Below are 23448 nucleotides of genomic sequence, written 5' to 3'. Positions count from 1 at the left end.
ATTAGGTTTGCTGTAACCACAAACCCACAACACGCCGCGCCGTAGTCGTGCTGCAACTTGAAGAGCACCGACAGGTGTACCATGGACCAGCAAGAGAGAATTCAAGCTGCGTCACGATTTCTCTTGCAGTCTCCTCCAGGCGAGATAAATGACGTGCTGAATGGTATGTTCTTAATCTTGCGCGCAAAGCCGAAGGTGCTGCGGTTCTCATCCGGTTGTATCGATGCGGTTCGCTATACTGTCAGACGTACGAGATATCATAGCAGACGACGAAGCACTCCAAGCAGGCATCTTACCTTCGTTGGAGGAGTATAATCTTGAACAATTTATCACTGCTGACGTTCCTGGCTGCGAACACCAGGTGAGTTTCTACCTAGTCGGAGCATACACTCGGAGCAGATCATTACAGCAACTAACTGTTCATTAAGGTAATCGTTAGCGAGGCTGGAAGAATCAAGGACGTACCGGAGGGAGAGTCCCGTTTTCTGGATCCTCGATCAAAAACAACGTTCATCTTTGATCATCTGAGATTGGTACGTATTCGTTCAATTCATGTTTGCAGGAAGACCGTAGGAAGTACTCAGCTCTAGTCCATAGGAAGCCTCGGATCCGCAACCGTTTGCCGCGGATGAGAGCTCTGAGGAATTTCGGTGAGTAGGGAAAGACTACGTTGAACGTCGTGGTTCATACTGACACTCGGGTCTTGTTGCTTCGCGGTAGTTCCGCATTAGAGACCGCGACGACAACCTATCTTGCAAATCACTTCGTCGATGGAGTCACTACTGTTTTCTCAACTCCCGAGTCTTCTGGAAATTTCATCATTCAGGTTGTGGCCAACAAATACAATCCTTCAAATTTTTGGTGAGTCGCTGGTTCGTGCTTAAAATTCAGATAGTTTAATGACAACGAATAGGTCCGGCCGATGGAGATCTGAATACAAGATAGACTTAAACTCCAAGAAAGTCGAAGGAAAGATTTTAGTGAATGTTCATTACTATGAACAAGGAAATGTAAGTATTTTTAAAATTCCCTCTTTATCTCAGTCTAAAAGTTTGCTAGGTTCAACTGTCAACCTCTCACAGCTTATCTTTCGCTCTACCCCCCACTATCTCTGCGAACTCTCCACCCGTCCAGGCATCGGACAAGATAATTGCACTCATCGAACACGAAGAAGGAAAATATCAAGCGTCATTGAATGATGCGTACCAAGGAATGTCAGAGAAAACGTTTAAAGGACTGCGACGTGCACTTCCTCTGACGAGACAAAAGCTAGACTGGGACAAGGTAATGACGTTTGTCGTCCTGCTATTATCACAGTAACACATCTCAATACGCATCTCATTAGGTATTGGGATACAAGCTTGGTGCAGAGCTGACGTCTAGTCGAAATGTTTTGGGTGGATCATAGTAGCATACATTCAGGTGAACGGCATGCGTTTGGCTATAATACTAAATTTTATTTGACTCCTTTGCAGATGTCATATATAATTGTAGCGTTTACCGACATGCCACAAGGAAAACAACTAAGTAATCTTATAACACCGTACTCAAAATGAAACTACAGCATAAAGCTCCATTTAACGAAAACTACACGATCCACCAGGTGACTCAAACATTGAAGAGTCCGGCTATGGACTTGCATCGTGATGCCGATTGAAAATTCACGTTCATGGAAGGTGACTAGCCATACTTCGACTGTCGAGACTGGTTCGAGACAAGTCCGGTGCTTCATGCTCTGGACTCTTCTTGTCTCTCCTCGCAGAATACGGCCCGCCAAATCTTGGTGGGGAACTAACTTGGCTACTTAAAGAATCGACACTCTGATTGGCAGCTCCCATGTCATATATCGGTGCCGGATTGCTTGTGTGTGATGTCGCAGCCAAGCTACCTGTGGGTGAAGCCGTAAAGTGACTCGGAGCTGCTTCCGGGAAGCCTTGTGCGGGAGGTACGCTGCCGTATCCTGTTTGCTGTCCTAGAATGCCATTTGTCGCACCCGCGTATGGGCTGCCTGAGGGCTCCCATGCACCGTGAGCAACAGGGTATGCTCCATAAGCCGCCTGTGGCGCTGGACCGTTGTTGCTCCACTCCGTGTACTGGTCCTGAGTCGACATAAAACCACCTTGTACAGGACTCTGTAGAGTGCCAGGTGCTTGAGGTGACAACATGGTGCCGTTCGGAACTACATTAGGCCCATATACAGAACCAGCTGATTGTGAGGGGAGCATTGTGCTATTTGGAACCATATCTGGACTGCGCATGGTATTGGGTGCCTGAGGCGACAACACGGTGTTGTTTGCGACCATACCTGCACCATAATATACGGAAGGTACGTTATTAACTGCGCTCGCGAACTGCCCTGACGTTTGACGCGCTGGGTCGGGTCCGGCACCCATAAACTGACTCTGGTACTTCGAAGGAGTTTCGACAGTTGAGTCAGTAGGTTTCTTAGGCTGTGATGGGTGCTTTAGGCTGTTGAACGTGTCAGAAATGAAAGCGATAGGCCCTGTACATACACAATTAGCATCGTGTTGCTTCTAGAGCTCAAAGAAAAACTGGTTACCTTTCCGGACTCTCTTGTTCGACGACACCGCACAGACTGTCCAGCACTCATTACACCAGATCTTCGGCGGGAGGTACTTTGCATGCGGATTGTATAGCTCTTCATGATCCTTGTGTCCATGCGTACATCGCCGATCCGGGTCAGGATCTCGGGAGTCTGGGTTCCACTTGCACATCTCACCCCTCAGCTGAGTGGAATGGAGGGGTCGAAGTCAAAAAGCAACATTTATGCCGGGGTTGCCGCATGGAATGCGTTGACGGGCTGGAAGAGCAAAGGGCTATTCAGGTCGGTCGTCAAAAGAGTCGTGGAGTATCAGTAAGTGCAAAGTCGGCTACTTTGCTGCTTACCTGTCCAATTTCCGTTTCACCGCGCCCTCCCACGATGGCTTATGTGTATGCAATATCTTCCATATCGTTAACGGGGTTGTGGACCGAAATTCGTTGACTTGCCCGATAGCTCGTCCTGTGATAGGTAATTGTTGCATTACTTTCTATTGTTATTTCTTCCAACTCACGAAATACCTTCCACCCAGGCCAACATGTCCAATTCAATTAGTACATAATTAACAGACTGCCGATGACTTAGAAGGTGTTTGTTATATACGGGCAGGACACGGCCGTCAACCTAAGCAATTTCGCCTTAACCGCATCAATCACCGTCAAGATTACTCACCTCTACATGCATTATTAATCCTTCTTACTATCAGTAACGATGAAATGTGGCGGAAAAAGGCTTGCTTGGTCATTAGTCATCTTACTGTAACGGGAATTTGAAGAATCCACCAATAATAATCAGTGGAATGGGTAAGTGCGGGCTATTTTTTGCCATGGGGCTCGGTGATGATTCATCATATGCAGGTTCTAGAAATAAACTCGTTAAATATAAAAAGGGACTTGGAAGCTCAGACTACTTTCCAACAGTACTGTGCGTTTAACTTCTTGAAATAACAAACTATGGCGAAACCGAATCTCGTTTTCTACGATATCAAGTCCAACATCCCTGGACTCTCGACTTCACCGAATACGTTGCGCGTGAGGTGGGTTTTTTAATATTAATACCCCGTATATTAGTTCTGGAAAATGACTAACATAAATTAGGCTCGCGCTGAACTACAAGAATCTTCCGTACGAAACTGTTTGGAGCGAAGGCCCGGACATTGAGAAGACATGCATCGCTGCTGGCATCCCACCACTGGAAAAGCGCGCAGATGGATCACCGCGCTATACGTTACCTGCATTAGTAGACCGCACGAACCCCGATGCTCCCGTCCGCCTTACCGACTCGCGTAAAATAATCGACTATCTCGAGAAGACGTATTCAACGACCGACCGGCAGCGCGCACTCTTCCCACCGGACACCCGCGCCTTCCAGGCTCTATCAGACAGTTACTTCGACCAAAATATCAACCCGCTGGTTTTTCCACTTATAATGTATAGGATGTCACAGAAGCAATCAGAACGTGCGCGTAAAGGGTTTGAGAAGTACGCTCCGCCGGGAAAGACGCTTGAGGAAGCCGATTTACGCGGAAAGGAAAGGGAAGAGGCATGGGCTCGCCTACGTGAGGCGCTCGACAAACTCGCGTCGCATGCCGAAGGAGACGTCTTCTTCTCTAGAGATAACCTGCGTTACTTTGATATTCATGTACTTGCCGGACTCGTTGCGATAAAGCTGTCGATCGGCGACGAGGAGTTTAAGAAGGAATTGGGATCTTCTGCTGGTGGAAGGTGGACGAAGCTTGTAGAGAAGTGTGCAGGACTCATTCGCGGATGAACGGAGCTGGAATTCGTATAACCCAGGATTCAAATGGATAATTAATCCGAATGATTGAAATAAATGATTATGTTGAATTGAAAGGCGTTGGCGCAAAGGACTCAATAGCGTTCCCTTGTGCATGGGGCGAACAAGTTAAGTTGCTCCTGTGTCTAAAGCTTGCCAAATATCTGTTCAAACTTTCGGTTCTGAGGTGATTCAGGTGTATGGTACTTGCATACTCTGTTTCTTAAAATTCTTTGTATGGAAGTGGAAATAGCAAGTAGACTTGTTCTCGGGTTAATAAGATCACAGTAATTGTAGAAAATTTTGCCTACTTTAGAAGTGGGTATAAATGCTCTATGTGCGCTGCCCTTCTTTCGTTATTATTATACCGGCAAGAACGGCTAAGACCCACGATTAGCAATGCTTGTATTGAAGAACATTCGGCCATCGGTCATTCAAAACACTCCGGCCAAAACGAAGAAGATAGATATAAATTACAGGTAGTCATCTGATTCATAGTTGTATATTGGGACTACTATGAGTCACTAAATCAATCTCCGCATTCCCATTGAAGTTAATGTAGCTAAAATGATTACGACGGCGCTTAAGCTGCTTTTCCGATCCCCGCTGCGAACGTCAGTAGTAAAGCATGGCAAAGCCAAACCTCGTTTTCTATGATATGAAGACCAACACTCCTGGTGTTTCGATATCACCAAATACATGGCGTGTCAGGTGAGATTTCTTGTTACAATGATGATTCAGCACCTGATTATGATGAGCAATCCACATTAGGCTCGTACTCAACTTCAAACAACTGCCATACGAGACCGTTTGGTGTGAGCGAGCAGAGATCGCTCCGACATGCATTGCAGCTGGGGTCCCCCCACTCGAAAATTATCCTGATGGATCACCACATTACACTTTTCCCGGTTTTGTCGACCGTACGAACCCGGATGCTCCTGTCTGTCTTTCCGAGTCACGTAAAATAATCGACTATCTCGAGGTGACGTATCCCTCACTCGATCCACAGCGTGCACTCTTCCCTCCGGAGACGCACGCATTTCAAGCAATTGCAGATGAATACGTCGAGCGGATCTTCACTCCGATGTCCAAGCCACTCGCGATATATGGTGCAGCGCAACGGCAGACCGAGAAAGACCGAGCGGCATTTGAGAAGAAACATTCACCGCCAGGAAAGACTCTTGAAGAAGCGAACCTACGTGGAAAGGAAAGGGACGAGGCATGGGCTCGTCTTCGTGAAGAGTTCGACAAGCTCGCATCGTTCGCTGAAGGAGATGCCTTCTTCTCTGGGGAGAACCTACGGTACCTTGACATTCATGTGCTTGCTAGGCTCATTGTGCTTAAGTTGTCTGTCGGCGAAGAAGAATTTAACAAGGAGCTAGGAAGTGCTAGTGGTGGAAGATGGTCGAGGTTATGGAAGGCTTGCCAGGAGCTTATCCACTAACAACCAGGATGAAATATTACGACAGGGCAAAACGTCATGTGTAATAAAAGAATATGTGAGATAAATGGAAGTAAAGTGTGAACTCACCGATTAAAATTTTGCATTAAGATGGGGTTCTCTGCTTAAGATGAAAAAATGCAAACATGCCTACACGGCTCACAGTGTCCTGACTTTATATGAGACAAGAAATTACTTCCATACTCATATAAATTCGAAGAAAATCGCACCTTCGGATGCATAGCTCGGAAAAATACGGTGTCGTTTAACTGATTGTTATGACCGTCTGCAGATTATTCTATTGCTATCCTTGTGCCCCCGCCAATAATACTATAAAATACGATTTGAGAAGAAACGAATTTCCGCGAGACCTTGATCCAAATGAGGGTTATCCTCGTCGCAATAGGCCTTCACGAACAGTCGAAACATGATAATATCGAGACCATCCTCGAAAGCCACTTATAACATTACGAAAAGAACGGAGAATCAATAAATGCTGTAGTAAGACTTGTCGGTGATCGAAGCAGTGAGTCGTCAAATTTCAAGGGCAGGCCAAAACCTGCCTTATTTTGATGCTTTCGTAATCCCGAAAAAAATAAAGTTTGCAACGCGTGATCGCGCTTTTCCCACTTTCTGGTCGTCTGCCTTGCTTCCAGAATCAATACATGATACAGTCAGGCTCTATCACTGTATCTGTCGGAGACATTTTTATCTGAATTTTCTGGTGCGATGCTTACTCGACGTATGAAAATTTTCACCTTTCAACTGGAACCTAATTTATGGTCTCGGGGGAGCTTTCGTGACTCACGAATACTATGATCCTGGCGTGATGTCGCCAACCTTGCTCCATTGAGTTGATGGCATAGCAATTTGAGCAAACACATACTTTGTAATCTCGACACTTATAGGCTTCACCCGCCTCTATGCTGCTCTTGTCATAACAACTTTATGCAGCAACTGTGACCACTGCAAATATTTTCCGTCTCAAAGCCTCAAACTCAGGAATACGAGTGTGGCGAGCCGGGTAGCTCGCCTCTTGTTGCGGGGTATTCAAACGCTGCTGTTGGTGATGAATTCAAAGTCGAAGATACGAAGAATTATGCAGAGGTATCAATGATTTTCCTCTTTTGTAACAAAACGACCAATGGAGGAGAGATGCACCAGTACATGAGCATTTGTTCGACACATAATTGTGTTGCAGTTGTGCTGGAGGTGAAGATCAGGAAAAGGATTGACGCGCTGACCGAAACGCGTCGTGATCTTACCTTGTCTTCTGCTAACCACTACTAGCGTGTTGGTCCATCTGCAATTCGCTCACCAACGCTTATTCGTTCCTGTCTAAATGCTGTTTACTCAGCCAATCTGGGCTGGACATATCTACCTAGCTAGCTGATACTAGGTCTAAAGCGGCTCTTTTCATCATGACGGACTCAATCGCGACTACTGCTGACTACTCAAAGTTCACCGTCCCTCAGCTTAAAGCACGGTGCAAGGAACTAAAGTTGACTGGATACTCCAAGCTCGGAAAAGCTACTCTATTAGAGAAACACTCTCAGTATGGGAACACACCGAGTACAGCAGGGACACTTATTGCCATTTATACTCAGCATACAAGCATCTCGTTACCTGCGTCTAATGACGGAACTAGTTCCTTTATTCACTGCCAAGTCTCTCTTCCATCCGTGGTGACTCCAGCAGCCATAAATAATCCAGATCCCATCTCGACAGCATCTCATACGTGACCAATACTGGCCGAACAAAATGAAAAAAACTGGATCAAAGAGACTTTTTGACGATTCTACGAACGAAGACATCAGCTGCATCTCTTCGGAAGAAACAAAAATTGGGAAATAAGGCAGTAACGAACTTGCCAAAGCATATGGCTTCGTCTGCTGCTCACCCTCCTTACGTTCCACAGGAAAAATTTGGTTTCGCAGACTCCGCCGCCTGAATTCGCATAGCTCAGGTTTCAAATGGACTGTTACTCCGAATGATAGAAATAAATGTTCATGTTGAATTGAAAGGCGTTGTCGCATAATAACTCAATAGCAATACCTTTGCAGATTTACTCTATAGGAAGCAAACAAATTATGCTACTCCTGTACCTAAACCTTGCCAAATATCTGTTCAAACTCCGGGGTTGAGATGATTTAGGGATACAGTACTTGTATATCCTATTTCTTGAAATTCTTTGCGTGGAAGTGAAAATAGCAGTAAAGTTGTTCTCAGATTAGTAAGATAAGAACGAGATTGCGCCTCTACGGAGAAATCTTTTGTCCGCTTTAAAAGTGAATATGGGTACTCTATGCGTCCTGACATCCTTTCGCCAACTGCTATGCGGACAAGAATGGCGAAGACCCATGATTAGCAATGTTTATATTGAAGAACATTCGGCATCGGCTATTTAAAACCACTCAACCAAAACGAAGATAAATATAAATCACAAGAAGTCATCTGATTAATAGCTTGTACACTGGGTCTACTTATAGACTACTGCGAGTCACTAAATCAATCTCCGCCTTCTCGTTGAAGTGAACGCAGCTTAAATGAGCACAACGGCGCTTAAGCTGCTTTTCCGATCCCCTCTGCGAAGGTCAAGGCCAGTAGCGAAACATGGCTAAGCCAAACCTCGTTTTCTATGATTTGAAGACCACCACTCCTGGTCTTCCGATATCAACAAATACATGGCGTGTCAGGTAAGATCGTTACAATGATGATTCCACACTTGGTTAAAATGAGCAACCCACATTAGGCTCGTACTCAACTTCAAACAACTGCCATACGAGACCGTTTGGTGTGAGCGAGCAGAGATCGCTCCGACGTGTATTGCAGCTGGGATCCCACCACTCGATAATTATCCGGACGGGTCACCACATTACACCTTTCCTGGCTTCGTCGACCGTACGAACCCGGATGCTCCTGTCTGTCTTTCCGAGTCACGTAAAATAATTGATTATCTCGAGGCAACGTATCCCTCGCCCGACCCACAGCGTGCACTCTTCCCTCTGGAGACGCACGCATTTCAAGCAATTGCAGATGAATACGTCGAGCGGATCTTCACTCCGATGTTCAAGCCGCTCGTGAAATACGGTGTAGCACTAAGGCAGACCGAGAAAGACAGAGTGTCGTTTGAGAAGAAACATGCTCCGCCAGGAAAGACGCTTAAGGAGGTAACCCTATGGGGAAAGGAAAGGGACGAGGCGTATGCTCGTCTTCGTGAAGAGTTCGACAAGCTCGCATCGTTCGCTGAAGGAGATACGTTCTTCTCTGGGGAAAATCTACGGTACCTCGACATTCATGTGCTTGGGAAGTTCATCGTGCTTAAGCTGTCGGTCGGCGAAGAGGAATTTAACAGGGAACTAGGGAATGCCAGTGGTGGGAGATGGTCGAGGTTATGGAAGGCTTGCGAGGGGCTTATTCACTAGCAATCAGGATGAAAATATCAGAACAAGGCAAAACGCCATGTGTAAGAAGAGAATATTTGAGATAAATAGAAGAAACATGAACTCACCGATTAGAACTTTGCATCAAGATGAGGTTCTCTGTTTAAATTTAAAACAATACAAACATGCTTACACGGCTCACAGTGTCCTGACTCTATATGAGACGAGAAATTACTTCCATACTCATATAATTTCGAAGAAAATTTTACCTTCGGATACATAGCTAGGAAAAATACGGTGTCTTTTAGTTGATCGTAATGAGTGTCTGTAGATTATTCTATAGGCTCACCCTGTGCATTTGCCAATAGTACTATAAAATAGGATTTGAGAAGAAACGAATTTCCGCGAGATCTTGATCCAAATGAGGGTTATCCTTGTCGCAATAGGCTAAGCTATGCAAATTGAAGGAGTAATTGGCTTTCACGAACGGTTGAAACATGATACTATCCCCGAAAGCCACTTATAACGTTTACGAAAAGAACGGAAATTCAATGAATGCTGTAGTAAGAATAATCGGTCATCGGTGATGCGAAGGATAATTACCGAGGCACAGAAGCTAAAATGAATTGAAAGAAGTCATTTATTAGAACACTTTCGGATTATCTCGTACTCGGGCATGGCTTGGATTACTCACCAAACTGCAATCAGGTTACCCTCAGGAGCCAATGACATTGCATAAAAACAGGGACAACTTTCTCCCCAGTTTTTATACAAGCCCCACACACGTATGTGAGGATTAGTTGCCAGCCATGGCTAAACCAAACCTCATTTTCTACGATATGAAGTCAAATGTTCCTAGTCTTTCGATATCGCCAAATACCTGGCGCGTAAGGTGGGCCTTCTCCGTCTACATTGATGGTTTTCACTCCTCCTGAAGAATAATTTCCAATTTCCGTTAGGCTTGTGCTAAACTACAAAAACTTACCATACGAGACCATCTGGTGCGAGCCTGTAGACATCACGAAGACGCTTAGCGCTGCTGACATTCCACCGTATGGAACTCGCGCCAATGGATCACCACGTTATACACTTCCTTCGTTGATCGACCTTTCAAACCCTGATGCACCCTTCCGTCTTTGCGACTCGCGTAAGATCATTGCTTATCTTGAGGCGACATATCCGTCTCCTGACCCACAACGTGTACTTTTTCCACCGGGTACGCATGCATTCCAGATGCTCGCGGATAAATATGTTGAAGACATCATCCAACCGCTGTCTTGGAAGTTGGCAATATTTGCCGCGGTGCAAAAGCAGACGGAATATTCTCGAGCATCGTTTGAGAAATATCACACGAAGCCAGGAGGGAAGACTCTTGAGGAGGAACATCCGCGTGGAAAGGAAAAGGAGGAAGCATGGGCTCGCCTTCGTACCGAACTCGACAAACTCGCGACGTACGCCGAAGGAGACGTCTTCTTCTCTGGAGAGAGTTTACGTTACTTCGACGTTCATATGCTTGCTAGATTCGTCTCGATGAAGGTATCACTTGGTGATGAGATTACCGAGGAGCTGAGAACGTCTGCTGGTGGAAGATGGACAAGGCTAATGGACACTTGTGCAGAGCTCGTCAGATAGGATTTCCGTTCCATCAATCGTCCCAGACGAAGTGCAACGGTATTGTGTATTCTGGTTTGCGTTTCAACATGTGTAGTAGTTGTAGTACGGGTCTACAAGTCGGAGGAGACTAGAAAGAAATGAAATAGCCAGTTCCTAGCGACCTCTGCTCGTTCAGTAGGTTCGTAGGCATACTGTGACTTATCCACGGTGCAGCAATGATTCAGCACGTACAAACCAGCATATATAAAGCCTGGCTGTACCAGAAAGCCATGAATGTGCAGAGTGACAGTAGTGAGTCGTCCAATGTGAAGGGCCAAAAACTGCCTTATTTTGATGCTTGCGTAATCCCGAAAAGTTTGCAACGCGTGATCGCGCTTTTTCCCACAAGTGTTTCGTTCCCCTTGCCAAGTAGCTTCCGTACAGTCGTGCTCTATCACTGTATCTATCGGAGGCATTTTAAATCTAAATGTATAAATTGTACCACTGCAATTATCGTTCGACGTACGAGAACTCTTACCTTTCAACTGGGACATCTTTAGTCTCGGAGGTGCTGTCGGGAGTTCCATGATCTGGTGATGTCAGCCAGTCTCGCTCCATTGAGGTGACGGCATAGCAAACACATACGTTCCAAGCTCGACATTTATAAGCTCTGCCCGCCTCTACAATGCTCTTGTCGTGAACACTTTATGCAGCAACTATGACCACCGCAAATATTTTCCGTCTCAAAGCCTCAATTCAGGAATACGAATGGGGGAAGCCGGGCAGCTCGTCCCTCGTTGCGAAATATGCGAATGCTGCTGTTGGTGACGAGTACAAAGTCGAAGACACGAAGCATTATGCAGAGGTACCAGTGATTTTACTCTTATTTGGCTTTATACACACCGAATGCTTTCTATAGATTTGGATGGGGACACACAAAAATGGTCCTGCTTCAGTATGGAACAGCCCGGACATAACTCTGCATGGGCTCATAATGGCCTCCCCACGTGTCTTCTTAGGCGCTCGACTCACAACTCCGACATTCACTCAAGACGCAAAGTTCCCGCATAGCACAGACGTTCCTTTCCTGTTTAAGATTCTTTCAATAGCTAAGGCTCTCCCGTTACAAGCCCATCCAGACAAAGAGCTGGGGGAGAAGCTGAACAAGGAGGACGCAGTACAATTCTTTGACTCCAATCATAAGCCCGAGATTGCCGTAGCTCTTGCGGATGGCTTCAAGGGCTTCGTTGGCTTCCGTGAGCCAAAGCTTATTGCAAAGGATTTGGAAAACATTCCGGAACTCGGGGAGGCGATTGCAAATGATGAAGAAATTGCACGTTTCATCCGCGAGCAGGATAAAGCATCCCTGAAGCTTGTCTTCTCAAAACTTCTATCAACTAGCACCGAGAGTGTTTCGCAGGCCGTATCAAAGCTCATGGGACGTGTCAAACGACATGGAGCCGCCGCCATCGGTGGCAATACCTCCCAAACAGATCTCGTCAAAATTCTGAATGCGCAATACCCTCAAGACGTTGGCGTGCTCGCAGCGCCGTTCTTCATGAATCTCGTCACACTCAACCGTGGCGAGGCTATCTACATTGGTGCGGATGAAGCACATGCGTATTTAGAAGGGGATATTATTGAATGTATGGCTGTATCGGATAACGTCCTTAACGCAGCGTTCGTTCCTCCCGACACGCGTAATACACGCACGTTTACCGAATCGCTGACATACACTGCGCGTGAGCCAAATCATTGGTTACTCGAGAAGACACCGTACAAACGTTCGAGAACTGGGAGGACGACGGCGTTTGATCCGCCATTGGAAGAGTTTACCGTATTGTGGACCAAGTTAAGGGAGCATGAGGGAGGCGAGGAATACTTGGAGAATGCGGAGGGCCCGACGATTGGAATCGTCACGCGAGGTACCATTGAGTTTGAGGAGCAAGGTCCGGATCGTGATAAGCTTGTGCTGGGAGAGGGAGCAATTATCTTCGTCAAGCCGAAGACGGATCTCATCGTAAGGTCCACGGCAGAGGAAGGTGAAGTGTGGTGGTCAACCTGTGTCGAGTAAATCTTCGATCAATGCGTAACGTCCAAACGTCTCGGAAAGGTAGAGTATGCGTGAATAAATACAAAGGAATAGATATACAACATTAGCATTGTAGATTGGCACATGATTTCTCATTAACATGGGTAATAGATGCAAGAAATTTATTTTACAATCGGATTCACCCCACGTAGAGCAAGGTAATCCTTCACAGCACTCGCATTTTGTGCAGGACATCAATTATTCGAATTGGAACGGATGATATGCAGAGACATGTTGACGTACCAAAGTTTTGATGAATTCATAAATACTTTTGCCATGGTATCGCAAACCAGTCGTAGGGTCGGTATATGGTGCCTAGGACCAAAGAAATGATATCGCAACTGCAAGACGCGAGAAATACATACCTCCCAGCCAGTAATATCGCAATAATGTTTTTGCGGAAGGATTTTTGCGGAAGGATAGAAGGTGGTGCCTTCATTGAAGTATCTGCGGAACTCGTCAGTCTATTCTATGTGCGAAAACAATGGTTCGACAAATGAGAGTAAAAAGATTACGAACAAGTTGGTACATCCTCCTCTTCAATGACACTCAACATCGTCTTCACAGCCGAGTCACTACCTGGAGTACTTGCCTCTCGTTCTCCTTCTTGGGTATCCACGTCCATCCCTTCACCGTCCGCTTTCATACTGGCATTCTGATCGTCTTCTCCAGTAACTAGTGGTACTTCACGCAGACCGGAGCCAACTGCAGTAAGAGCGGCCTCCCTCTCAGCTCGTCTCCGTTCGCGATCCTGTCTTACTCGTTCTCGTTCTTGCGACAGTACCGACTTGAGAGTACGTGTCCGCCGTGCTGCGTTCTTTGTATAGCTCGGGTTTTTGAAAGGGCGGGGATACGAGAGTTAAGAGAGGGATTCTGCGAGAGTCCAGAGGTATACCCGCGGATTTGCGTAAGGATGAACTGATGAGTGATAAATAATGGTCGCTGAGACGTACGGGGGTTTGAGGAGCTGACACGTCTGCTGGTGTACTTACAGCAGGAGTTGCACCACCCTTGTGGTTCCCAGAACTTTTTGGTGGCCTAGTTATGAGATTGCAAATCATGGTATTTGGTATGTTTTAGTAACAGACCAGAAATACCAGACGACGGATGAGACATGTCAATACATGAGCATTTGTTCGACACATACTCAAGGACATACATATACATTTAGATTTTCCTGAAGTTTGTTATTTATTTTCCAGTGCTTAATGTTCCGTTATTGTGCTGTAATTGTGCTGGAGGTGAAGATCAGGAAGCGGCTTGACGTGTTGACCGAAACGCGCCGTCATCTCTCTCAGACTCTCACCTTGTCTTCTGCTAACCACTACTAGCGTGTCTGCTCTATCAGCAATTCGCCAACACTTATTCCTGTCTAAATGCTGTGTACTTGTACTTTACCAAACTGGTCTGGACATATATACCTTGCCAGCTTTTGCCGTGACTAAGCCTATAGCGACTCTTTTCATAATGACGGACTCAAACGGAGGCTTATTTATCTAGATATGCTAATGTGATGCTTGTTCCAAAAAAAACTGTCGGCTTGAAGGAATGTCCTTGATCTCGGAGGAGAGTGGGTTCCGAGATCAAGGAGTCTGGATTCGGGAGTATTGTGATCCTAGTGAGGTCATCTGGTCTATCAAGGTGACGGCATAGCATAGCATACCAGTACACACCTTCCAGGTTCTAGGCTCGGATCGACGCTTATAAGCTTTACCTGCCTCAACAATTTTAACTCCTGGCACGAACGCTCTGTTCAGAGACTATGACTACTGCAAACATTGTTCGTCTCAGAGCTTCCATTCAGGAATACGAGTGGGGGAAGCCCAGCTCCTTGTCTCTAGTTGCAAAGTATGCACACGCTGCTGTTGGTGACAACTACAAAGTCGAAGACAGGAAGAATTATGCAGAGGTACCAGTTCTTTTGTACTCTTCTCTGACTTATATGAATGATAAATGATCACAGATTTGGATGGGGACACACAAGAATGGCCCTTCCTCACTGTGGGCCAGTCCTGATATAACTCTGCATGAACTCATAATGGCCTCCCCACGCTCCTTCCTAGGTGCTCGGCTCACTACACCGACATTCGCCCAGGATGCAAAGTTGCCAAATAGTACAGACATCCCCTTCCTGTTCAAAATCCTTTCAATAGCTAAGGCACTTCCGCTACAAGCTCATCCGGACAAAAAGCTGGGCGAGAAGCTGAACAAGGAGGATGCAAGACAGTTTGTTGACTCCAATCATAAACCCGAGATAGCCGTAGCTCTAGCGGATGGCTTTAAGGGTTTTGTTGGCTTTCGCGAACCGAAACTTATCGCGAAGGACCTGGAAAGTGTTCCGGAACTCGGCGAGGCAATTGCAAGCGATGAAGCAATTGCACGGTTCATCCGCGAACAGGACAAGGCGTCCCTAAAGCTAGTCTTCACGAAACTTCTATCAGCCAGCACCGAGAGTGTTTCGCGGGCCGTATCAAAGCTCTTGGGACGTATTGAACGACATGGAGTCGCCGTCATCGGTGGCAACACGTCCATAGCAGATTTTGTACGAACTCTGAATGCACAGTACCCTCTCGACGTCGGCGTACTCGCGGTACCGTTCTTCATGAATCTCGTCACACTGAACCGCGGCGAAGCGATCTACATCGGTGCCGACGAAGCACACGCATATCTAGAAGGCGATATTATCGAATGCATGGCCGTGTCAGATAATGTCCTCAATGCAGCGTTCGTTCCTCCCGGCACGCGTAATACTCGTACATTCCTCGAGTCGCTGACATACACTGCGCGTGAGCCGAGGCATTGGCTACTGAAAAAAATACCGTATAGACGTTCAAGGACTGGAAGAACGTTAGCATTTAATCCGCCATTAGAGGAGTTTACCGTATTGTGGACCAAGTTAAGGGAGCATGAGGGAAGCGAGGAATACTTGGAGAATGCGGAGGGTCCGACGATTGGAATCGTCACGCGAGGTACCATTGAGTTTGAGGAGCAAGGTCCGGATCGTGATAAGCTTGCGCTGGGGGAAGGAGCTGTTTTCTTCGTCAAGCCAAAGACGGATCTCATCGTAAGGTCCACCGCGGAAGAAGGTGAAGTGTGGTGGTCAACCTGTGTCGAGTGATTCTTTGATCAGTGCGTAACGTCCAAGCGTCTCGGAAAGGTGTCGTTCGCGTGAATAAAAGTAAAGGAATGTCAATACTACATTAGCATTGTAGATTGGTACATAATCTCTCATCAACATGGGTAATAGATACAGGAAATTTATTTCACAATCGGATTCACCCCACGTAGAGCAAGGTAATCCTTCACAGCACTTGCATTCTGTGCACGATACCAGTTAGACAAATTGGACTGAATGTTATGAAGAAGAGTTGTGTTTACGTACTAAAGTCTTAATGAACTCATAAATACTTTTGTCATGGTATCGCAAGCCGGTCGCAGGGTCAGTATATGGTGCCTAGGGTAGAAAGAATTTATCTGCAGCTGCCAGATGCATCTAACGAGAAATATGTACCTCTAAGCCAGTAATATCGCAGTAATGTTTCTGCGGAAGGATAGAAGGTGGCGCCTCGATTGAAGTATCTGCAAAACTCATCAGCTCATTCCGTCGAATAGACAAAGAGTTTGACAGATGAGAGTGGAAATAATACGAACAAGTTGGTATATCCTCCTCTTCAATGACATTCAACATTGTCTTCACAGCCGCTTCACTCCCGGGTGCACTTGTCTCTCGTTCTTGTTCCTGGGTATCCACGTCCATCCCATCACCGTCCGCTTTCACATTTACATTCCCATCCTCCTCTCCAGAAACTGGTGGTGCCTCTCCGGCGGCAGAGCTAGCTGCAGTAAGCGCTGCCTCCCTCTCAGCTCGTCTCCGTTCGCGATCCTGTCGTTCTCGTTCTCGTTCTTGCGATAGTACCGACTTGAGAGTACGTGTTCGCCGTGCCGCATTCTTTGTGTAGCTTGGATTTTTGAAGGGACGGGGGTAGGATAGGTAGGAGAGGGATTCTGCGAGGGTCTAGAGGTATACGCGCGGAGATGCGTGAGATTGACTGCTGGCCGATGAATAGTGAATGGTTGGGACGTACAGGAGTTTGAGGCGCCGATACATCTGCTGGTGTACTAACAGCGGGAGTTGCACCGCCTTTGCGTTTTCCGGAACCCTTCGGTGGCCTAGTTATGAGATCGCAAACATCGCATTATTCCGTATGTTTAAGTAACAATAGACCAGAAACAGACGACCAATGGAGGGGAGACGCGCCAATACATGAGCAGTTGTTCGACACATATTCAAGGACATACACATACATTTAGATTTTCCTGAAGTTTGTTCTATATTCTCTAGTGCTTAATGGTCCGATATTGTGCTGCAGTTGTGCTGGAGGTGAAGATCAGGAAGAGCATTGACGCGTTGACCGAAACGCGCCGTGATCTCTCTCACCTTTCTTCTGCTAACCACTACTGGCGCGTCTGCTCTATCTATAAGTCGTTCATCAACGCTTATTCGTTCCTGTCTAAATGCTGTTTACTCAGCCAATCTGGGCTGGACATATCTACCTAGCTAGCTTATACTAGGTCTAAGACTATTCTTTTCATCATGACGGACTCAACCACGACGACTGCTGACTACTCGAAGCTCACTGTCCCTCAGCTAAAAGCACGTTGCAAAGAACTGAAATTGACTGGGTATTCAAAGCTTGGAAAAGCTGCTCTACTAGAAAAACTCGCTCAATATGGGAACACGCCTATCGCGGCAGAGACCCTAAATTCCATCTCCACTCAGCATACAAGCAGCCCCAGGTTTCCTGCGTTGCTCGATGGAAACAGTTCCGTAGTTCAAAACGGAGCCTCTCTTCCATCTGCGGTGATCCCAGCAACTGTAGAGCCTCCAGCTCCTGTACCGCTAACATCCGTAACAGGACCAATACTGGCCAAACAAATTGAAAAGACTGGATCAAAGAGACTTTCCGACGAGTCTACGAAGACAACAGCTGCATCTCTTCGGAAGAAACAAAAATTGGGAAAGAAGACAGTTACGAACTTGCTAGAGCAGAAGACTTCGTCTGCTACTCGCTCCCCTTACGTTCCTAATGGAAAATCCGGTTTCGCAGACTCCGGCATCTCACCACATGTATCGAGCTCAAACGTTGTCGCTAAGCAAGGTCGGGAAACTGCGGCGGACCCTTCATCTAAGGCTTCAAACATGACACCGGTTCGATTCCGCCCTCTTGTTCCTCGCCTCCGACATGGATCTAGACCATCAGACCCTGACGTACACGCAGGCTCAGAGCATAAAATGACTATCGACCATCTGTTATATCTCGACTTCAGCTCAGCCCAGCCTTTGCCTCCGCCTAGTTCCTTCTCTCCTATCTCTATTCCACCATCCTTGTTACAAAGGAAGCGTGTTAACGCTTGGTCTGTCATTCTCAGTGGGCTATCGGACGGGGATCGCAAAGCATGTGCGCTCGTCTCGCGGGAAGTTCGTTATGCAGGTTCGTAAGTTCACGTCTTCCATACTGCTGAATTGAGCATCTTTTCCCAGTTTACCTTTCGGCTGTTCCGATCATTATGAGGGAATTTGGTTCTCGGCGACTTGATCAGCTCTCCAACCGATACAGCATGTCAATGACGAACTTTTGGCCATACCTAAACCAGTTTCGACGCGACCTACTTCACAAGAGACGAGCCTGTGAAGCGTCCCTCCTCGGAAAATTCTTTGATGGCTTCATACCTATAAGTAGCGAGATCTGGGGTTGCCCTGAAAATGACAAACAGCTTACTATGGCTCTAAGGTGTCGCGACCCATTATTAAAGGCTTAATACAAACTTACGCTTTCTGCAGATTCTTACTGGCCCGTATCTGGTTTATTATCATGCTCGATGAACTTGACCGCGATAAAGCGAAGAACTCGATTGTCGTTGGAGCTCAGGAAGTTGTCAAGGACGAGATCTGGAGCATTTCACTTGCTACACGCAGGAAGTCATGCCCGAACGGCTTTATTCAAACATTCTATGTGCTTGAGTCTACCTGTGAAGTCATCGGCCTCCCACCGGTTTCTGGAATTCAGCCCTCTTGTGAATCAGATGAGTCTGGACTATGGCAGTGTCAGAAACGTCATCTTCGCGGCGACTGGTCCGATTATGTGGAGAACTGTATCTCAAATGTCGACTGTCCTCCTTTACTAAATTACATAAAGTGGACAAACGCCGAAGAGTACAAGAAGGGGATAAGCAAACTTTGGCTTTCGAAAATCGCTAAGGAAGGAGCCATCGGTGCGTATAAGAAGAGGGTTGCCGAACGGTATGTGTTGGCTTGCGTGGTGGGAAACAGGTATGCACGCTGCCCTTCTCTATGTGGGAATACCTGTCCAGAATTTCATCTTTGTCAGTATCAGCGGACAATGGATGTCATCCAGTCTTATGGCTCAGGTATTTGCAGGCACGGCATCAGGAGTAGAGCCAGGGCCGACGTCTCTTCTGCGCAAGAGAGAAGCACAAAAGGTTAACCTGTTTCTCCCAGAGTATGTTCTTGGTATCGTACCTTACCATCAATGCAGACTAATTGGAAGAGCAGACATCACTTAGTTGAAAGCGTTCATTTCACGACGAGTGGACCGAAGCCGCGATACCTGCACCGCGCCCTCGCGGTCGTCCAGACACCGAGAAGGGAATATTTCATTTTGAAGGACAACGGGATGGAGGTCGGGTGTGAAGAAGATGGTGTTTGGCCGGCCTGGATGGAGCTTCTAGGCTGCAATGCGCGTGGTATCGCGTGTTCTTGATCATCTCAAGTATCAATGGCACTTCTTATGACGTGCTCACTCAGAGCAGTCCGGGGCGTCTTACCCTTTTCGTGTAGGAACTGGACGTTCGCTGTGATCTGTCAACTGCTTTTGGGACTCTCGTCTTATCCTTCGGATCTTCGCTGCGGTGTTACAGCGAGTAGAAGGTTCCTTTCTTGTTGCGTGCCATGTTCTCTTGACATCGTGGGCCTGAACGAACGCCATTATCCTGGTACATGTCATGTCTACGCACTGGATCAATAATAACAATTTGCTCCGGGATGCTTGATCTCGCCCAGGCTCCACTTTCCCAATTCTTATGAACGAGTCCAGATCGTCCCAGTCGTTAACTCCCGTGCCGGAATGCTACGTACATTGTATCTCCGCTGTAGCTTAGAGTAGGATGGCAATCAGAGATGAAATTGATCGTAGATAAATAGACCTCAGCCTTAGCCGATTCCGTCGGTTTTGGCTTTGACGCTTTCTTGTTCAGATCATGAAGTTCAGGTTTCTTTCTTTCTGCTTGCTATCTGCTGCCTTCCAGTGCCAGACTGCTATTACTGCCTCTCCTTCTGCTGACGCTGGTATTGGGGATATTCCGGCTGCGATTTTAAACCTTCTGCTGAGTCCTGGGATCCAAATTACACACTTTGATATCTCGCTCTCCGTAAGTCGGGAGATCAGTTGCTTTCTGTTGATCTGCTCTGACGAGGGAGCTACCGTAGACACTTTCCTTACTTCTAAATACAGCAACGTAAGCAATCCTATGCCTGGATGGTTGTACGAAGATCTAAAAGATGCATATATTATAGACTGAACTTTGATGGCAAGCCTTACCCTCTGGTTTCTTTCACCATGTCTGACACTTTCATATGATAAAGCTCTTAGCCCTCTTCCTCTCGTCGAGCTAACGATCGATCAAATAAGTGCTGAACTCGGCACGAATGGGACGCCGTTCTTCAGCTTCAACCAGACTTTTACGAACTTCGTTCTTCCGGGGTTGAGTTCTGCGAATAGCGGAACTGTGCAAAATGTCGTTCTAAATCAAGGTGGACTGGGAACGCTCAACGTTCTTTCGGACACGGAGTTCGATATGATGCAGGCGTCTTATAGTCTACGGTGCGTCACTCCTCATAGCCATTGGTACTACCAGAGACTTGGAGGAGATGATATGCTGATAGTCGACTGCGGTAGTGTTCTAACAGTGAATGGGACAGGCGGTATCCCAATTACGTTGCCTGCCACCGAGCTGGACGTACCGACAAAGTTAGATTTCCAGTGTCCATAATCTTCGCCGAACTAGGGCTGACGATTTGAGAATGTGTACTTGCAGTGTGTCGTTCAATGTCGTATGAGAACTTTGGAGCGATTAGGGAAAGCTTGAACTATGAGACCCGAGATGATTCGTTGATCGATAGTATACGAACAAATATGTAGTACAAATAGGTTCGAGGTACCGGCTCTCGGTAATTGCGTGTACCGGGCGTTTGACTGATGAAAGCTGGAACCTTGTTTGATGAAGAGAACCTGAGTTCCTCGTGGTCCAAAGCTGAGAAAAGACGGCCCAAGGGAAGACTTTGACATTGAGGCACAGTACCACATCAAGCCGCCTGAACCCAAGATCGATAGAATGGGGAATTCAGGTACACGGCACGTCCTGAAGCTCCCGATGTTGACGCACCTGTAAGAAGCCCACATAGCCGCACATATAGCGGCGAAGATAGGATTACACGAGTGGACTACGAAAAGATGAGGCTATTATCACCTCTGCCCTTCCTGTCCATCCTGTCCACTCTCGCTTTTGCTACATTGGTGTTCGCACAGATCGGATTGCAGTTTCAGCATGTTAGCGTTGCCTTGACCGTGCGTAGGTCATCTTTTGTGACTAATTTGAATACTTAAGGCTATGACAGTCTCAATCGATTACTCAAAATCAAGCCTCGTTAGTACATCATTTCTAGGAGATTTCAAAAAGAACGTCACTTACTCCTATTTTCTTAGGTTAAACTTCACCAGTAACCATCTCCTCTTTGCACGTCTCCTAGTCACTCAATCTTACCATCACTATACATTTAGTGATGAATACAGCGTCATCACCAGTGACTATCTCACACATGAATGCACAGCTCGGAGTTCTTGGCCTCATTCCTATTCTATCTTTCGACCATACGTTCAACAACTTTGTCATTCCTGCCGGGGGGACAGCAAATAGCGGGACTATATCGAATGTCACGCTGACCGTAGGGGTGCTTTCGACTGTCGAAATACTTTTGCTCCCGGAGCTGGATGTCCTTGAGGCGGATATTACGCTTGGGTGTGTAGATTGTCTTGGGTTCAACAACATGACGTGAACTGATATGTGCATACTTTTGGTAACAGTATGGCACAGAATGGAGTACCGTCGAAGTGAGTTCAAGTAACATTCCCCACAGGAGTGCAGGACTCACCATCTTACAGCTTTACGTTGAATCTAGTCCAGTACATTAGCAATGATCCAAGACAATACACATAAAATACAATAGCATTTACAAAGCAAACAAAACGCGAAGCAAGTAAGGCCAGCCTTATATCGAGATTTCCTCACAGAACTTCTTCCGACATGTCAAGTAACCCTTGATGTTCTCCATGACCATATTGACCTACTCGGAACTCGCCTACAGAGGATTCGGAACTGAAGCTGTTATTCCCACGTAGACGTGTACGGCGAGGCATAAGCGAGCGGATCGCGGAAACGGGGACTTTTGGTAAAGAGGGAGGAAGGGTGGAGGGTGCTGCCGCGGCGTCTGCAGCTTGCAATAACATGCGGAGCTCGGCGTTTTCTTGCTCGAGTCTGGAGAGTTCGATCTCCCTTTCTAGAGCCCAATCCTGTGAGATGGAGTCTGCGAGCTCGGGCGCACAGCGAGTCTCGACTTTATCGTAAGATGAAGAATCGTCACTGGGAATAGCGGAAGGAGGTGGTGATGGTAGTGATGGAGGGGTGGGCTCTTCGCCGCCCATTAGTCGTAGAACCATACGGAGCAGGCGAGAACATTTTGCAATGAGGACGGAAACGGAAGTATCTGCTGCGAGTTGCGTATCCAGCGATCCTGACTCTGAAGCGATAAGTAGTTGCTCGTAGAGTTTAATGGTCTCGAGCTCTCGGAGTTGAACGTCATGCTAGATTCGTCAAGGTTGAGAACATATTTTCTTTATTCTGTCCGGCGAGAATCTTACCGCGTGCTTGCGGAACGTAGACATGACTTGATCAAGCGTTTGTTCATACTCTTTTAAGAGCGAGTTGAGTTGCTTGTTATCGTATTGTAGACCTTGATTTTCTTGAGACAACGAGCTGTTCATACGTTCCAGCTCTGCATCATATTCCTCTGGTCTATTGTCAGCTTCTATTAAAAAGAGATATGAGCCTTAAGCAGACCTTGTGAAAGGTGGAGATTAAACCTGAAAATATATTAGCTCATCACAACTCAAAGGCATTGGTTGCGACCAACTTACCGCCGAAGAACGAATCCTGTCTCTGTATGTAGGGCTTGAGCCTGTATGGACAATTGGTAATCAATAAAATATGGAAAATGTCGCTGGACTGCACACGAGCCTTTAGGATCATGGAATGCGAGCGAAGCGTATCGGCAAGCCCCTTGGTTTGAGAAAGCTGTTCGCTGAGGTCTCCGACCAGCGTCCATAATTTCATCAAATCTCGTTCATAATTTTCGTCCATGATAGCCATTCTGTTGGCGACGTCGTCAGCGACGAGCCCTAGCGGTGTAGCACGAGTGATTAGAGAGAACGTGACTGACGCGTCAAGGTTCAAGCGCTGTGACGTGATT

The 23448-nt window shown here is 46.7% G+C and overlaps 12 protein-coding genes across 12 annotated transcripts; 9 read left to right on the top strand and 3 right to left on the bottom strand.

Moving 5' to 3' along the window:
• Positions 1 to 52: 52 nt before the first annotated feature.
• FOMMEDRAFT_129814 (F-actin capping protein, alpha subunit) lies at positions 53 to 1544 on the top strand. Its single transcript, XM_007271699.1, has 9 exons — positions 53 to 163; positions 246 to 361; positions 429 to 533; positions 598 to 650; positions 721 to 861; positions 914 to 1010; positions 1060 to 1284; positions 1346 to 1422; positions 1476 to 1544. Exons 1-8 carry the CDS (start codon positions 82 to 84, stop codon positions 1406 to 1408), a joined length of 882 nt encoding a protein of 293 aa, XP_007271761.1. The 5' UTR covers positions 53 to 81; the 3' UTR covers positions 1409 to 1422; positions 1476 to 1544.
• Positions 1545 to 2461: 917 nt separating this feature from the next.
• FOMMEDRAFT_143438 (uncharacterized protein) lies at positions 2462 to 4330 on the top strand (the record flags this gene model as incomplete). Its single annotated transcript, XM_007271698.1, has 4 exons — positions 2462 to 3031; positions 3093 to 3363; positions 3418 to 3596; positions 3658 to 4330. The coding sequence occupies exons 3-4, from the start codon at positions 3514 to 3516 to the stop codon at positions 4328 to 4330; spliced, it is 756 nt and encodes a 251-aa protein (XP_007271760.1). The 5' UTR covers positions 2462 to 3031; positions 3093 to 3363; positions 3418 to 3513.
• Positions 4331 to 4964: 634 nt separating this feature from the next.
• On the top strand, positions 4965 to 5780 carry FOMMEDRAFT_97522 (uncharacterized protein; the record flags this gene model as incomplete). The annotated part of the gene is made up of 2 exons (XM_007271589.1): positions 4965 to 5047; positions 5108 to 5780. 2 exons carry the CDS (start codon positions 4965 to 4967, stop codon positions 5778 to 5780), a joined length of 756 nt encoding a protein of 251 aa, XP_007271651.1.
• Positions 5781 to 7198: 1418 nt separating this feature from the next.
• FOMMEDRAFT_162254 (uncharacterized protein) lies at positions 7199 to 7728 on the top strand (the record flags this gene model as incomplete). Its single annotated transcript, XM_007271696.1, has 2 exons — positions 7199 to 7515; positions 7560 to 7728. 2 exons carry the CDS (start codon positions 7199 to 7201, stop codon positions 7726 to 7728), a joined length of 486 nt encoding a protein of 161 aa, XP_007271758.1.
• Positions 7729 to 8390: 662 nt separating this feature from the next.
• FOMMEDRAFT_32143 (uncharacterized protein) lies at positions 8391 to 9202 on the top strand (the record flags this gene model as incomplete). Its single annotated transcript, XM_007271552.1, has 2 exons — positions 8391 to 8473; positions 8530 to 9202. The coding sequence occupies 2 exons, from the start codon at positions 8391 to 8393 to the stop codon at positions 9200 to 9202; spliced, it is 756 nt and encodes a 251-aa protein (XP_007271614.1).
• Positions 9203 to 9969: 767 nt separating this feature from the next.
• Positions 9970 to 10981, top strand: FOMMEDRAFT_171314 (uncharacterized protein; the record flags this gene model as incomplete). The annotated part of the gene is made up of 2 exons (XM_007271695.1): positions 9970 to 10052; positions 10120 to 10981. The coding sequence occupies 2 exons, from the start codon at positions 9970 to 9972 to the stop codon at positions 10790 to 10792; spliced, it is 756 nt and encodes a 251-aa protein (XP_007271757.1). The 3' UTR covers positions 10793 to 10981.
• Positions 10982 to 11471: 490 nt separating this feature from the next.
• On the top strand, positions 11472 to 12827 carry FOMMEDRAFT_149389 (mannose-6-phosphate isomerase; the record flags this gene model as incomplete). Its single annotated transcript, XM_007271694.1, has 2 exons — positions 11472 to 11618; positions 11673 to 12827. 2 exons carry the CDS (start codon positions 11472 to 11474, stop codon positions 12825 to 12827), a joined length of 1302 nt encoding a protein of 433 aa, XP_007271756.1.
• A 216-nt stretch (positions 12828 to 13043) lies between these two features.
• FOMMEDRAFT_171312 (uncharacterized protein) lies at positions 13044 to 13906 on the bottom strand (the record flags this gene model as incomplete). The annotated part of the gene is made up of 4 exons (XM_007271693.1): positions 13044 to 13160; positions 13211 to 13292; positions 13361 to 13632; positions 13700 to 13906. 4 exons carry the CDS (start codon positions 13904 to 13906, stop codon positions 13044 to 13046), a joined length of 678 nt encoding a protein of 225 aa, XP_007271755.1.
• Positions 13907 to 14600: 694 nt separating this feature from the next.
• On the top strand, positions 14601 to 16095 carry FOMMEDRAFT_143436 (mannose-6-phosphate isomerase). Its single transcript, XM_007271692.1, has 2 exons — positions 14601 to 14754; positions 14809 to 16095. The coding sequence occupies exons 1-2, from the start codon at positions 14608 to 14610 to the stop codon at positions 15961 to 15963; spliced, it is 1302 nt and encodes a 433-aa protein (XP_007271754.1). The 5' UTR covers positions 14601 to 14607; the 3' UTR covers positions 15964 to 16095.
• FOMMEDRAFT_114675 (uncharacterized protein) lies at positions 16075 to 17233 on the bottom strand. The gene is made up of 6 exons (XM_007271691.1): positions 17151 to 17233; positions 16931 to 17015; positions 16497 to 16860; positions 16357 to 16424; positions 16228 to 16299; positions 16075 to 16163 (listed from the first exon to the last, which is right to left on the bottom strand). Coding segments are annotated over exons 1-6 (651 nt in total). The 5' UTR covers positions 17153 to 17233; the 3' UTR covers positions 16075 to 16103.
• A 635-nt stretch (positions 17234 to 17868) lies between these two features.
• Positions 17869 to 19980, top strand: FOMMEDRAFT_23970 (uncharacterized protein). The gene is made up of 4 exons (XM_007271525.1): positions 17869 to 18637; positions 18688 to 19176; positions 19235 to 19366; positions 19420 to 19980. Exons 1-4 carry the CDS (start codon positions 18414 to 18416, stop codon positions 19625 to 19627), a joined length of 1053 nt encoding a protein of 350 aa, XP_007271587.1. The 5' UTR covers positions 17869 to 18413; the 3' UTR covers positions 19628 to 19980.
• Positions 19981 to 22207: 2227 nt separating this feature from the next.
• On the bottom strand, positions 22208 to 23348 carry FOMMEDRAFT_137295 (uncharacterized protein; the record flags this gene model as incomplete). Its single annotated transcript, XM_007271690.1, has 5 exons — positions 22208 to 22783; positions 22841 to 22989; positions 23040 to 23062; positions 23117 to 23157; positions 23217 to 23348. The coding sequence occupies 5 exons, from the start codon at positions 23346 to 23348 to the stop codon at positions 22208 to 22210; spliced, it is 921 nt and encodes a 306-aa protein (XP_007271752.1).
• Between the last annotated feature and the right edge of the window lie 100 nt (positions 23349 to 23448).

The sequence above is a fragment of the Fomitiporia mediterranea genome (assembly GCF_000271605.1).
Source record: "Fomitiporia mediterranea MF3/22 unplaced genomic scaffold FOMMEscaffold_18, whole genome shotgun sequence".
NCBI classification, from domain to species: domain Eukaryota; kingdom Fungi; phylum Basidiomycota; class Agaricomycetes; order Hymenochaetales; family Hymenochaetaceae; genus Fomitiporia; species Fomitiporia mediterranea.
This window is presented reverse-complemented; position numbering and strand designations above follow the sequence as displayed.

Excerpts from the sequence above, each read along its gene's own strand:
- FOMMEDRAFT_129814 (XM_007271699.1), top strand. The coding sequence starts at position 82 with ATGGACCAGCAAGAGAGAATTCAAGCTGCGTCACGATTTCTCTTGCAG. Across the intron at positions 362-428 it reads TTCCTGGCTGCGAACACCAG|GTAATCGTTAGCGAGGCTGG; the intron begins GTGAGTTTCTAC and ends CTGTTCATTAAG. Across the intron at positions 862-913 it reads TACAATCCTTCAAATTTTTG|GTCCGGCCGATGGAGATCTG; the intron begins GTGAGTCGCTGG and ends GACAACGAATAG.
- FOMMEDRAFT_143436 (XM_007271692.1), top strand. The coding sequence starts at position 14,608 with ATGACTACTGCAAACATTGTTCGTCTCAGAGCTTCCATTCAGGAATAC. Across the intron at positions 14,755-14,808 it reads ACAGGAAGAATTATGCAGAG|ATTTGGATGGGGACACACAA; the intron begins GTACCAGTTCTT and ends AAATGATCACAG.
- FOMMEDRAFT_114675 (XM_007271691.1), bottom strand. Across the intron at positions 16,861-16,930 it reads TATCGGCGCCTCAAACTCCT|ACCCTCGCAGAATCCCTCTC; the intron begins GTACGTCCCAAC and ends GTATACCTCTAG. Across the intron at positions 16,300-16,356 it reads GCGATATTACTGGCTTAGAG|GCACCATATACTGACCCTGC; the intron begins GTACATATTTCT and ends TTTCTACCCTAG.
- FOMMEDRAFT_23970 (XM_007271525.1), top strand. The coding sequence starts at position 18,414 with ATGAGGGAATTTGGTTCTCGGCGACTTGATCAGCTCTCCAACCGATAC. Across the intron at positions 18,638-18,687 it reads CAGCTTACTATGGCTCTAAG|ATTCTTACTGGCCCGTATCT; the intron begins GTGTCGCGACCC and ends CGCTTTCTGCAG. Across the intron at positions 19,367-19,419 it reads GTTAACCTGTTTCTCCCAGA|ACATCACTTAGTTGAAAGCG; the intron begins GTATGTTCTTGG and ends TTGGAAGAGCAG.